The sequence below is a fragment of the Pelophylax lessonae genome (assembly GCF_965119305.1).
Source record: "Pelophylax lessonae genome assembly, chromosome: 4".
NCBI lineage: Eukaryota > Metazoa > Chordata > Amphibia > Anura > Ranidae > Pelophylax > Pelophylax lessonae.
Genome location: NC_138771.1, coordinates 666426064 through 666441411, shown reverse-complemented (window position 1 = coordinate 666441411; position 15348 = coordinate 666426064). Strand labels below are relative to the sequence as shown.

The 15348-nt window shown below is 43.0% G+C and overlaps 1 protein-coding gene across 1 annotated transcript in view; it reads left to right on the top strand.

Moving 5' to 3' along the window:
• LOC309553079 (uncharacterized protein) overlaps positions 1 to 15348 on the top strand; it is a gene marked incomplete at its 5' end in the record, with an annotated part of 51886 nt that overhangs the window by 30659 nt on the left and 5879 nt on the right. The window contains 2 exons of the mRNA XM_082253978.1: positions 3770 to 4414; positions 6231 to 6321. Coding sequence (XP_082110104.1) covers positions 3770 to 4414; positions 6231 to 6321 — 736 coding nt within the window. The remainder of the gene's footprint in view (positions 1 to 3769; positions 4415 to 6230; positions 6322 to 15348) is intronic.

The window sequence follows — 15348 nt, the reverse complement described above, 5'->3', positions numbered from 1 at the left end:
GTGCACTCAGTTTTTCTTCACAGTCAGCAACCAGTTTTCACCCATGTAAACAACTCAGTCTACAGCCATTATTGAGACTTCCACGCACTTCCAGGATATGTTTTATGATTGGTTCATTTGTAGCGATAGAGAGAGACCGGCCTCCCGAGACCCCACTTACATACATAGGCCTCTATTTTTGCACCTTCTCCCTTTTTCTTTTCTGCATTATTCTGCATACAACCTACAACTTATAGATTCCAACATAAATATATACAGTCAGGTCCATAAATATTGGGACATCGACACAATTCTAATCTTTTTGGCTCTATACACCACCACAATGGATTTGAAATGAAACAAACAATATGTGCTTTAACTGCAGACTTTCAGCTTTAATTTGAGGGTATTTACATCCAAGTCAGGTGAAAGGTGTAGGAATTACAACAGTTTGTATATGTGCCTCCCACTTTTTAAGGGACCAAAAGTAATGGGACAATTGGCCGCTCAGCTTTTCCATGGCAAGGTGTGTATTATTCCCTCATTATCCCATTTACAAGGAGCAGATAAAAGGTCCAGAGTTCATTTCAAGGGTGCTTTTTGCATTTGGAATCTGTTGCTGTCAACTCTCAATATGAGATCCAAAGAGCTGTCACTATCAGTGAAGCAAGTCATCATTAGGCTGAAAAAAAAAAAAAACAAACCCATCAGAGAGATAGCAAAAACATTAGGTGTGGCCAAATCAACTGTTTGGAACCTCCTTAAAAAGAAAGAATGCACCCGTGAGCTCAGCAACACCAAAAGACCCGGAAGACCACGGAAAACAACTGTAGTGGATGACTGAAGAATTATTTCCCTGGTGAAGAAAACACCCTTCACAACAGTTGGCCAGATCAAGAACACTCTCCAGAAGGTAGGTGTATGTGTGTCAAAGTCAACAATCAAGAGAAGACTTCGCCAGAGTGAATACAGAGAGTTCACCACAAGATGTAAACCATTGGTGAGCCTCAAAACAGGAAGGCCAGATTAGAGTTTGCCAAACAACATCTAAAAAAGCCTTTACAGTTCTGGAACAACATCCTATGGACAAATGAGACCAAGATCAACTTGTACCAGAGTGATGGGAAGAGAAGAGTATGGAGAAGGAAAGGAACTGCTCATGATCCAAAGCATACCACCTCATCAGTGAAGCATGGTGATGGTAGTGTCATGGCGTGGGCATGTATGGCTGCCAATGGAACTGGTTCTCTTGTATTTATTGATGATGTGACTGCTGACAAAAGCAGCAGGATGAATTCTAAAGTGTTTCGGGCAATATTATCTGCCGTTATTCAGCCAAATGCTTCAGAACTCATTGGACGGCGCTTCACAGTGCAGATAGACAATGACCCGAAGCATACTGCGAAAGCAACCAAAGAGTTTTTTAAGGGAAAGAAGTGGAATGTTATGCAATGGCCAAGTCAATCACCTGACCAGAATCCGATTGAGCATTAATTTCACTTGCTGAAGACAAAACTGAAGGGAAAATGCCCCAAGAACAAGCAGGAACTGAAGACAGTTGCAGTAGAGGCCTGGCAAGGCATCACCGGGGATGAAACCCAGCGTCTGGTGATGTCTATGCGTTCCAGACTTCAGGCTGTAATTGACTGCAAAGGATTTGCAACCAAGTATTAAAAAGTGAAAGTTTGATTTATGATTGTTAATCTGTCCCATTACTTTTGGTCCCTTAAAAAGTGGGAGGCACATATACAAACTGTTGTAATTCCTACACCTTTCACCTGATTTGGATGTAAATACGCTCAAATTAAAGCTGAAAGTCTGCAATTAAAGCACAGCTTGTTTGTTTCATTTCAAATCCATTGTGGTGGTGTCTAGAGCCAAAAAGATTAGAATTGTGTCGATGTCCCAATATTTATGGACCTGACTGTATATGTTCATATGAAACACCCTATTACCGACCCCGAAAATGAGGGGAATAGAACTCAACATTATGAGGACTATCCCTCACTCCCCCATGATTAATAAGAGGGAATTGAGGGGTCTTGTGGGGCCGGCTCTCCCCGAAAGGGGGGGCGGGGTGGGAGGGCTGGAGGGGGGATTTTCTCTCTTCTTGTCTAAATTAATTTTGTGTACCCACCAAATGTATCAACTTGATGCCCATGTCAAACTTAATTACCACATGCATATATCCCTCCCTTTGGATTAGGCTTTACACCATACAATCCAATTACCACCGTCTATAATATTATACCCAAACACAACACCTAGAAAAATCCGGCCCTATTCCACATCCCCATAACAGCTCAACATAAACTCCACATCAGCTCAACATTCATAAAATGAAAGAACAGAGCTTCCCCTTTCCTGACTCTCTCAAAAATATCTTACACGCTCCCAACTACGATATCACCCCCCTAAATCATAACAAGACACTCTTCAAGGATACCTGAGCTCATGCACACTGCTCTACCTCATCTGTTATTGCTATTCATATATACAAAAAATTATACCCAACCTAACCACGTTAAGTGGCTATCGATTTCCGCCATTCATTATATCGTTCCTCCACTCCGAGACTGACTATTTTTTTTTCTCTCTTTTTATTGTCTCATTCGGTCATCTCCCTATCCTCCACAAGACAGGAACACCTTTAGTTGTTCCATTGTTGACCTTTACCATACCTTGTACATTCTCCTAGGGAAGAAACCCTTCTCTTCCCTAGTCCTGGTTTAAACCACTTTCCATATCCCACTTACCCGTCTATTCCTTCCCTCCCTGCCCCCCCCCACTCTCCTTAAACCCCCTTCTCTCCTTCCTTGAGGAACTCCTCTCTTTTTCTCCTCTCTCTCTACTCTTACCTACTCTCCCGTACATCCCAGTCTCTGTCCCCCCCCCCCCCCCCCATATATCAGACTAAGCCCAAGACTAATCTAATTGACTATTTAGATCAATCCAGATTTATCAGAATCTCTACATCAGATCCAAACTCAAAATGCCACAGTCTACCCTCCACAACGATTCCACCTCCCTTAAGTTAGTTTCATTAAATGTTAAAGGACTGAACGTCCTGGAGAAACGCAGCCAAGTACTAGACTATATGCACAAACTCAGAGTTGACATAATTTTCCTGCAGGAGACACATTTTCAAACACAAAAAATACCCAAATTCTCGAACCGTTTTTACACTTCAGCATACCACGCTACCAACCCACTAGCAAAAACGAAAGGAACCTCCATCCTCATATCAAAAAATGTTAATTGGATATTACAAGATTCTATCATCGACCCAGAAGGGAGATTCATTTTTCTAAAAGGATTGGTGTCGAATACACCGGTCACGTTAGCAAATATATACAGCCCCAATTCCGCCCAAGTCCCCTTTTTTAGAAAAATAACCCGTACACTGACACAATTTCAAGGAGGCATTACTATCTTAGGAGGAGACTTTAACGTAGCTCTTTACCCAATTCTCGATACTTCTACTGGTTCCACATCACTCCCATTTAAAGCACTGAAACAGATCAATCTCGAAATTAAAGACCTGCTCTTACACGACGCGTGGCGCACATTATACCCCTCCACTAAAGATTACACATTCTTTTCCTCCCCCCCATAATAGATATTCGAGGATCGATTATCTGTTTCTATCCCAAAAAAGACCTTCCTCTACTAAGGGCAGCCACGATAGAACTCATGCTGCTCTCGGATCATCATCCAATCTCACTAACATTATCCTTGCAAACCGCTACCACACATTCAAAATCTTGGAGACTAGACTTTTCCATTTTAGCTGCAGAACCCGAAATCCTACTCATAAACAAGGAAATCAATGACTTCTTCCTCGATAATGATATCCCAGACATCTCGCCCACTACACTTTGGGAAGCACATAAATGTGTTCTGAGAGGGAAATTGATCTCCCTCAAAGCGAACAAAAAGAAAGCCCAACAAAACAAAGTTAAAGAGCTTGTCGACAAAATAAAATCACTCGAGGCGGCTCATAAACGTTCAAAAGCAGAGCAGACCCTACAAGATCTCATACTCACTAGACAACTTTTACTTGAAGAACTCAACATCAAAACAAGACGCAAATACATTCTTCAAAAAAAGTTGTTTTATGAGTTCGGAAATAAGAGCAGTAGTTACCTTGCAAGAGCCATTCAAGCTAAAAGAGCAAATTTAGTTATTCACACAATTAAAGATCAACAGGGTAAATCTCACACCTCAACGCCTGCAATTGCCTCACAATTCGAACATTACTACTCTTCCTTGTATAACCTACCTGCCTCAAACCCGAATCTTAATAAGTTAGATCTTATAAACGACTTCCTACAAAAACACTGCCCAACTCCTCTAACTGCATCAACATTCCATTCTTTGGAAAACCCCATAACACAAGAAGAGCTCAAACTAGCTGTTAAACAAATTAAACCTGGTAAAAGCCCCGGCCCAGACGGTTTTACAGCCCCATATTACAAATCCTTCATAGATTCCCTCTCCACACCTTTGCTAAAAAATATTTAATTCCAGATCCCTACCATCCATCCCTCCAAATAGACTTCTTGAAGCGCAAATTACAGTGATACCCAAAGGAGATAAAGACCCCACATCCGTTACGAATTATAGGCCAATATCCCTGCTCAATGTGGACATAAAACTATTTGCAAAAACCCTAGCAAAAAGGCTTCTCCCCCTACTTCCACACATAATCCACAAAGACCAAGTGGGGTTTGTCCCGGGAAGGGAAGCCCGGGACAACACCACAAAAGCAATCAACGTCCATCACTGGCTGACCTCCTCCAAACCAAAGGATTTATGTTGTCTTTAGATGCGGAGAAGGCGTTTGACAGGCTGGACTGGCTGTATATGTCCCAAGTTTAACGAAACATAGGAATTCAGGATAAGATGTATAATTACATAATGTCATTGTACTCCTCTCCTTCGGCCAGTGTCCGTGTCAATGGCCACCTGTCAAACGCCTTCTCCATTGGCAATGGTACAAGACAGGGATGCCGCTCTCTCCTATACTTTTTATTCTTACCCTGGAACCATTTCTAAGATCCTTAGCCCACAACCCAGACATACATGGTATCGAAATTCAATCACATACTTACAAAATAGCCGCTTTCGTGGACGATATCCTACTCTTTCTACAAAGGCCTCACCTTTCCCTCCCGACAGTGTTTCGTGAATTTCAACTTTTCCAAACTTTATCTAACTTTAAAATTAACTTCTCAAAATCCAATGCCCTAAATATATCCTTGGACCCCGACACAGTCACTCAATGCAAAAAAAAATTCCCATTCCAATGGAAACCTGATGCCATTAAATACCTCGGCATCTTCTTACCAGTCAAAATATCAGAACTTTACAACATGAATTTCCTTCCTGCCCTTAAACGTATTAAAGATGATGTTAAAAGATGGTGCAAACCACATTTTTCATGGTTCGGCCATAATTAAAATGAACATACTCCCACGTCTATTATATTTGCTCCAAAACGTCCCCATCAAGCTTCCACGTACATTCTTCCAAACGTTCAAAACCCTTTGCATACAATTTCTTTGGGAAAAGAAACGCCCTAAACTACCCTACGACCTCCTAACCAAACCCAAATGTTTGAGAGGCATCGGCCTCCCAGATCTAAAGAAATATTACTGGGCTTGCCACTTAACCAGAATTGTGGACTGGTCATTACATAAATCCACCAAGGATTGGATAACAATTGAAAATTCCTTCTCTACTACACCCATTCAAAACACGCCATGCATAACCAGGTCATACATACCACAAACCCTGAAAAAACACCCACTAATTGGCACTACCCTACTATGCTTTAGAGACATATGTCGACAATCTGACATATCCTCAAACCCAGGCCCCCTAACTCCGATTGTGCTCTATCCCGAATTCTCCCCAGGTATGTCCTCTGATTTTCTTACAAATATCTGGCCCAATACCCAGGTAAAAGCCCTTCACTTCTACGCAAATGAAACCCTACGCGACAGACTATCTATCAAATCAAACCTTGATGGATCTCCTATTCCTCTGTGGCAATATTTCCAAATATGCCACTTTTTGCTTTCACTAAACAAAAAAGGAGCCCTCGCGAGATTGCCCACACCTTTTGAGAAACTATGCATGGAAACGTCTCCACATAGACACTTGATATCCACCGTATATAATATGATCTTCTCCAACTAACAAAATTACTTCTACATGGGAATCGGACCTTAATTTATCCATTTCAGATAAACAATGGGAGAACATCTGTACCATTGCCCACAAAAGCTCACTCAATGTCTCCATGCAGGAAAATTGTTACAAAGTGCTGACCAGATGGTATAAAACACCAAACCTCTTACACAAATCTATCCTGACATCTCGCCAGTTTGTTGGAGATGCAACAATAATCCTGGCACCCTCCTTCATATACTATGGTCTTGCCCCAAAATCCAACCGTTCTGGCAACAAGTCCATGATATTATCCCGAGAATTTCCAATACACATATAGATTACTCTCCGGCTGCATATCTACTTCACCTCACAGACTTGCCACCCCATAGGTATAGAAAGTCCATAGTCCCCCACTTGATTAATGCTGCAAAATCCTGCATCCCCGTCCGATGGAAATCACAAACTCCTCCGACAATATCAGACAGGCTATGTAAAGTCAACAAAATTGCAAAAATGGAAGAACTGATATCAATTTCAAAGGATGCCACAGATAAATACGCTCATACGTGGGAACCATGGACAGCATTCTGTAATTCAGACACCTTTCTGAGACTCAATAACTAACCATTCCATACATTCCATCTATAACTCGAAATAAACCGTTACCCTACAGTGATAACAATATGCAACTATTCACATCTGAAAGAGAAGGCTTAGGGTCCACTGACCCCAATTTTACTCAGAGTAGCAAACAAAATCTCTCCCACTCCTAACCAAGGGATGAAAGTGGGAAGATTATAGCCCCCTTCTCTTGCACTGATAACGTGCAGGCTCATGAAAAATTGATCGACATATCCAGAATACCACCTTATAAAAAAAAAAAACATTTCATTATGCCCTCGTGGGGACAGAGACTGGGACAGTCGCCCATCCTCCCCCCATCACGTGGTCTCCCTCTTCCAGGTTGTCTTATCCCCTCCCTTCCACACCCCCCCCCCCATTCACCCATGACTTCTGCTCCCCCCTCCTCCCCCTTTCATACTTTCACTCTTTCTTTCTTTTTTCTCTCACTCTCCTACTCTGCCCACCATAATCCACTCGCAGAGACCTGAACCTTCTACCCACGAGGTGGAAGAGGCAGGTCCCCCCCCCCCCATATACTTCTACCATACAGCAAAGCAACGTTTCCTATTCATCTACAATATCACACAATAATGACATGATTGCACTCTTATCTTATGTCATATTATGTTGAATGCTCTGACCCTCTCCACACAAGAGGTTGAGACAAGAGGACACAACTCCGCCCTAATGATTTATATTCCTCTACATACAGTTTGTCTTTTTTCATTAATTATACGGATTGTTCCTCTCCTATTTTACCATACGCAAAATCGTGTGGCCTCAATTATTGTACCATCCAATTAATATAGAAGGCAACACAAGCAGAAAGGAATTAATTGCAAGCAATACTACAATACCACTTCTGAGTCGATAACATCAACGCTCCCTCTTGTTATAGCATGATTGACAGTTTTTTTCTGTACCAGTTCTATATTTTCCATGTTTCGGTTACTGAATGTTACCAAATGTTTGAATTCAGCATTGTAAAAGCTGTATGTTATTTCTTTGATATTCAATAAAAATATTTTGGAAAAAAAAAAAAAAAGGAAATTATACTGTTAAATAACACCCCACTTCAATATGTGGCATTGGGGGGGGGGGGGGGGGCATTGGCCAGTGAGTCAAAATTGGCCAGTGAGTCAGGCGCTGTGTGTACCAGACTTCACTTAGCAAACTAGGCAATATTGTTGCATGACACATATACACTTGAAGAAGTTTACTCAGATAACACCCCACTTCAATATGTGGCATTGGGGGGGAGCATTCGTGTAGCACACCAGTTGTTCAAAAAATTGGCCAGTGAGTTTGGCACTGTGTGTACCAGACTAAACTCAGCAAAAGAGGAAATATTGTTGCATGACACAAATACACTTGAAAAAGTTTACTCAGATAACATCCCACTTCAATATGTGGCATTGGGGGGCATTGGTGTATCACACCAGTTCAAAAAATTGGCCAGTGAGTTAGGCGCTGTGTGTACCAGACTTCACTCAGCAAACTAGGCAATATTGTTGCATGACACAAATACACTTGAAAAAGTTTACTCAGATAACACCCCACTTCAATATGTGGTATGGGGGGGGGGGGGCAATTGGTCTATCAAAGCAGTTATAATACATTATAAGTGCTTTTGTCACTGTGTGTAGTTTTGCTGCAGAAACGCTCAGTCTCACCACCACACCTGTCACAATGCTGCACAGTGCACAATAATAGTACTAATCCACTATAATATGCTTTCTACAAAGTATATTATACTGTGGATTCCCCCCCCCCCCCTTTTTTTTTAATGCACTAAATATCAATACCAAAAAATTGGCAGCACTTTACATGACCTTTGTGGACATTAACAGAGCAATTTGTGTGTGACTGCAGCCGATCTCTAACTGCCCTTAAAGCAACCACAGGATACCTGGCCCTATAGTAAAGAGACTGTAATAGACCCTAAAACGACATTGGAGCATTTTAAATGACTTTTGTGGACATTGACAAAGCGATTTCTGTGTGACTGCAGCCAATATCTAACTGCCCCTAAAGCAACCACAGGATACCTCTCCCTAAGCTCTAAAGATACTAGACCTATACCGGAATACCAGCCCTCAAAAGGACTTTTGTGGACATTGACAGAGCGATTTGTGACTGCAGCTGATCTCTAACTGCCCCTAAAGCAACCACTGGATACCTGTCCCTAACCTGAAAAGAGACTGTAGAAGGCCTATACCGAAATACCAGCCCTGAAAAGGACTTTTGTGGATCTTCACAGCGCTATATGTGTCTAGCAAACTCTCCCTGATGAGCACAGCAGACCTCTCCCTACACTGGCACGCTGGTCTGTCTGCATTGAAGGGGGGCAAGATGATCTCTCTGCATTGAAGGGGGGCACGCTGGTCATTCTGCATTGAAAGGGGGCACGCTGGCCATTCTGCATTGAAAGGGGGCACGCTGGTCGTTCTGCATTGAAAGGGGGCACGCTGGTCTCTCTGCATTGAAAGGGGGAACGCTGGTCATTCTGCATTGAAAGGTGGCATGGTGGTCTCTCTGCATTGAAAGGGGGCACGCTAGTCTCTCTGCATTGAAAGGGGGCACGCTGGTCATTCTGTATTGAAAGGGGGCACGCTGGTCATTCTGCATTGAAAGGGGGCACGCTGGTCATTCTGTATTGAAAGGGGGCACGCTGGTCTCTCTGCATTGAAAGGGGGCACGCTGGTCATTCTGTATTGAAAGGGGGCACGCTGGTCATTCTGCATTGAAAGGGGGCATGCTGGTCATTCTGTATTGAAAGGGGGCACGCTGGTCTCTCTGCATTGAAAGGGGGCACGCTGGTCATTCTGCATTGAAAGGGGGCACGCGGGTCTCTCTGCATTGAAAGGGAGCACGCTGGTCACTCTGCGTTGAAAGGGGGCACGCTGGTCATTCAAACTTGTATTTAGATGCATTTTACTTTAATTACATCAGTATTTTCATAACAAACAATACATGTGCTTAGGGGGTAAGGGTTTCTTTAACTAATCTAGTGGAAGAGACTCGAGTGCTAAAATCCCGCGGGTTAGGGGGCGCAAATTACTTGCCCCGGATGCTGACAACCCACGCTACGCCACTGCTCCCACGTACCCTACTGCCACAGCTCCAGGAAAGGACGCTCCCCACGCACCATCTATTTTTCCATATTATTTCCTCTATGTTTTTACATTTGATACCCTTGGTAGTTCTGTAAGTATCATTAGGGGAATTTCTTTGTTTTCCTTCTCTCTTCGTTTCTTCCTTTCCCTCTTTCTCTGGCCCACTGGTATATTAACCTAATCAATCTGTATCCTATTGTAGATCTGTACATTTACACACTTTTCATCTGCTTCTGATGAGTAAACATATTCACGAAAGGGGTAAAGCTATTCTAGATGCAACGCCCTACCATCATACGTCTATTACCGGTATATCTCTATGAAATTTAATATATATTTTTTAAGCATTATTTATCTCGTACGTTGTTGCTTGATTAGAGAGACATTTAAGTCAATATTGACATTAATATGGGCAATCATGTTATGCCTTGTACCAATATGTTGATATTCATGTATTGTATGTTATAATCTGTTATTATTATTATTATTATTATTATTATTATTATTATTATTATTATTATTTTTATTACATTGTATGTCATTTTTTTTACATGAATTAAATGTGACATTTTATATATATGTTTATTGTGTTATGACTAGTGTTGAGCGAACACGGACTGTATTATTCGTGTTCGTACCGAATAATTGGATTTTTTGTACCCGAACACGGACACGGACACTTTACTGTATGTTCGGGTAAAAATCCGTGTTCGGTCGTTTTATTTCCGGGTTTTGCATGCTTTGGCGCTCTTTTCATGGCGGGCTTTCAACAGCCAATCAACAATCGTTTAACTGGTGTGCCTTAAGCCATCCCAGCCATGCCTGCAAATGTCTCAGTAGCTGTGATTGGCCGTCTGAAGCATGTGACCAAGTCTTTATAAGTTCCAGGCAGCCGCAGCGTCTTCATTCTGCTGCTTAGATCAGGGACAGAGCACACATCAACGTGCTGGCTGCTGATTAGGGAAAGACAGGCAGGAAAAAACCATTTGTGTCCGGATAGAATTGAGGGACAGGTCGGAGTGTTTAGGCAGGGCGAGTTGTAGGCATTTTAGGGATAGAGTCTGCTGAATTATAGGGTCAGTGTCTTCTACAAAGTACAATCGATATTGCTGTGTGGGGGGTGAGGTGACTCTGCACTCAATCCTGATCTACGATCTCTTCTCAATCCTGTTAGGGAGAGGCTGCTGCTGCTGAATTTTAGGGAAACTGTGTTCTACAAACTACAATCGATATTGCTGTGTGGTGTGGGATAGGAGATAGGCAGGTGTCAGTGATCCACATCCATTTTTCTGTGTGTGAGCTGCAGTGAACACAATCTTTTTGGGCTGCAGTGAACACAATCTTTTTGGGGTGCAGTGAACAACGTCCTTTTTGGGGTGCAGTGAACAAAATCTTTTTGGGGTGCAGTGAACAAAATCATTTTTGGGGTGCAGTGAACAACATCCTTTTTGGGGTGCAGTGAACACAATCTTTTTGGGGTGCAGTGAACAAAATCCTTTGTGGGGTGCAGTGAACACAATCTTTTTGGGGTGCAGTGAACAACATCCTCTTTGGGGTGCAGTGAACACAATCTTTGTGGGGTGCAGTGAACACAATCTTTTTGGGGTGCAGTGAACAAAATCCTTTTTGGGGTGCAGTGAACACAATCTTTGTGGGGTGCAGTGAACACAATCTTTTTGGGGTGGAGTGAACAAAATCCTTTTTGGGGTGCAGTGAACAACATCCTTTTTGGGGTGCAGTGAACAAAATCCTTTGTGGGGTGCAGTGAACACAATCTTTGTGGGGTGCAGTGAACAAAATCCTTTTTGGGGTGCAGTGAACAACATCCTTTTTGGGGTGCAGTGAACAAAATCCTTTTTGGGGTGCAGTGAACACAATCTTTTTGGGGTGCAGTGAACAAAATCCTTTGTGGGGTGCAGTGAACACAATCTTTGTGGGGTACAGTGAACAGAATCTTTGTGGGGTAAAGTGAACAAAATCCTTTTTGGGGTGCAGTGAACACAATCTTTGTGGGGTGCAGTGAACACAATCTTTTTGGGGTGGAGTGAACAAAATCCTTTTTGGGGTGCAGTGAACAACATCCTTTTTGGGGTGCAGTGAACAAAATCCTTTTTGGGGTGCAGTGAACACAATCTTTGTGGGGTGCAGTGAACACAATCTTTTTGGGGTGCAGTGAACAAAATCCTTTTTGGGGTGCAGTGAACAACATCCTTTTTGGGGTGCAGTGAACAAAATCCTTTTTGGGGTGCAGTGAAAACAATCTTTTTGGGGTGCAGTGAACAAAATCCTTTGTGGGGTGCAGTGAACACAATCTTTGTGGGGTGCAGTGAACACAATCTTTGGGGGGTACAGTGAACACAATCTTTTTGGGGTGCAGTGAACAAAATCCTTTGTGGGGTGCAGTGAACACAATCTTTGGGGGGTACAGTGAACACAATCTTTTTGGGGTGCAGTGAACAAAATCCTTTTTGGGGTGCAGTGAACAACATCCTTTTTGGGGTGCAGTGAACACAATCTTTTTGGGGTGCAGTGAAAAAAATCCTTTGTGGGGTGCAGTGAACACAATCTTTGTGGGGTACAGTGAACAGAATCTTTGTGGGGTGCAGTGAACACAATCTTTGGGGGGTACAGTGAACACAATCTTTTTGGGGTGCAGTGAACAAAATCCTTTGTGGGGTGCAGTGAACACAATCTTTGGGGGGTACAGTGAACACAGTCGTTTTGGGGTGCAGTGAACAAAATCCTTTGTGGGGTGCAGTGAACACAATCTTTTTGGGGTGCAGTGAACAAAATCCTTTTTGGGGTGCAGTGAACAACATCCTTTTTGGAGTGCAGTGAACACAATCTTTTTGGGGTGCAGTGAACAAATCCTTTGTGGGGTGCAGTGAACACAATCTTTGTGGGGTACAGGGAACAGAATCTTTGTGGGGTGCAGTGAACACAATCTTTGGGGGTACAGTGAACACAATCTTTTTGGGGTGCAGTGAACAAAATCCTTTTAGGGTGCAGTGAACACAATCTTTGTGGGGTGCAGTGAACAAAATCCTTTTTGAGGTGCAGTGAACACAATCTTTGTGGGGTGCAGTGAACACAATCTTTGTGGGGTACAGTGAACACAATCTCATACTTCTGAAGATTTGAGGGTGCTGCCTGTTCCATACTCCTCCTCCTACTGCTCAACCATCCTTTTAGGGGTACAAACAATAGTAATTGGGGCCTAGTGTGGTGGTGTACGTGTGAGATACATACACTTTCTTTTTGATCATATTTTCTATTCCGCTATTCAATTAAAACCTTTGGGGATCAATTAAATTGCGTGATAGTCTGTGTCGGTACGTGTGAGATCCACCTTTCCAAGTTTTTGGGGTTCATCTCATACTTCTGAAGATTTGAGGGTGCTGCCTGTTCCATACTCCTCCTCCTACTCCTCAACCATCCTTTTAGGGGTACAAACAATAGTAATTGGGGCCTAGTGTGGTGGTGTACGTGTGAGATACATACACTTTCTTTTTGATCATATTTTCTATTCCGCTATTCAATTAAAACCTTTGGGGATCAATTAAATTGCGTGATAGTCTGTGTCGGTACGTGTGAGATCCACCTTTCCAAGTTTTTGGGGTTCATCTCATACTTCTGAAGATTTGAGGGTGCTGCCTGTTCCATACTCCTCCTCCTACTGCTCAACCATCCTTTTAGGGGTACAAACAATAGTAATTGGGGCCTAGTGTGGTGGTGTACGTGTGAGATACATACACTTTCTTTTTGATCATATTTTCTATTCCGCTATTCAATTAAAACCTTTGGGGATCAATTAAATTGCGTGATAGTCTGTGTCGGTACGTGTGAGATCCACCTTTCCAAGTTTTTGGGGTTCATCTCATACTTCTGAAGATTTGAGGGTGCTGCCTGTTCCATACTCCTCCTCCTACTGCTCAACCATCCTTTTAGGGGTACAAACAATAGTAATTGGGGCCTAGTGTGGTGGTGTACGTGTGAGATACATACACTTTCTTTTTGATCATATTTTCTATTCCGCTATTCAATTAAAACCTTTGGGGATCAATTAAATTGCGTGATAGTCTGTGTCGGTACGTGTGAGTTCCACCTTTCCAAGTTTTTGGGGTTCATCTCATACTTCTGAAGATTTGAGGGTGCTGCCTGTTCCATCCTCCTCCTCCTACTCCTCAACCATCCTTTTAGGGGTACAAACAATAGTAATTGGGGCCTAGTGTGGTGGTGTACGTGTGAGATACATACACTTTCTTTTTGATCATATTTTCTATTCCGCTATTCAATTAAAACCTTTGGGGATCAATTAAATTGCGTGATAGTCTGTGTCGGTACGTGTGAGATCCACCTTTCCAAGTTTTTGGGGTTCATCTCATACTTCTGAAGATTTGAGGGTGCTGCCTGTTCCATACTCCTCCTCCTACTGCTCAACCATCCTTTTAGGGGTACAAACAATAGTAATTGGGGCCTAGTGTGGTGGTGTACGTGCGAGATACATACACTTTTTTTGATCATATTTCCTATTCCGCTATTCAATAAAAACCTTTGAGGATCAATTGAATTGCGGGATTGTCTGTGTCGGTACGTGTGAGATCCACCTTTCCAAGTTTTTGAGGTTCATCTCATACTTCTGAAGATTTGAGGGTGCTGTCTGTTCCATACTCCTCCTACTCCTCATCCATCCTTTTAGGGGTAGAAACAATAGTAATTGGGGCCTAGTGTGGTTTTGTACGTGCGAGATACATACACTTTTTTGGATCATATTTCCTATTCCGCTATTCAATAAAAACCTTTCTAGGGCAAGATCTTAAATTACAGAAATATGAGGAGACCGTCAAATAAGGGCCGTGGCCTGGGTCGTGGTGCTGCTGGTAGAGCTCCTGTTGCAAGGAGAGGACGTGGTCGATCTGTGCCAGCTACACGCACAAGTGAAACACCTTCCTCAAGTGTGAGTAGGCGACAGAACCTGCATCAGTATTTGGTAGGGCATCATACGCCCCTAGAAGTGATGAGGCCAGAACAAGTGGAGGCGATAGTAGATTGGTTTGCTGCTGACAGTGCCTCCAGTTCCTTCACATTGTCTCCCACCCAGTCTACTGCAGAAAGGTCAGAGTTGGCACCTGCAGCCGATGTCCAACCGTCTTTCACCTCACCCCCTTGCAAATCAGGCAAGCAGTCTGAGCCCCAAGCCATACAGCAGTCTCTTCTTCTTTGCCCCAGAAGTGGAAGAGATTGAGTGCAGCGATGCCCAACCACTTATTTCTCAAGATGAGTACATGCAAGGATCATCGCAGCACGTCTCCGATGATGACGAAACGCAGGTGCCAACTGCTGCGGCGTTCAGCATTGTGGAGACCGACAAGGAGGGCAGGGGTGAAGACTGGGTGGAAGATGATGTGGAGGACGATGAGGTCCTCGACCCCACATGGAATGAACGTCATGC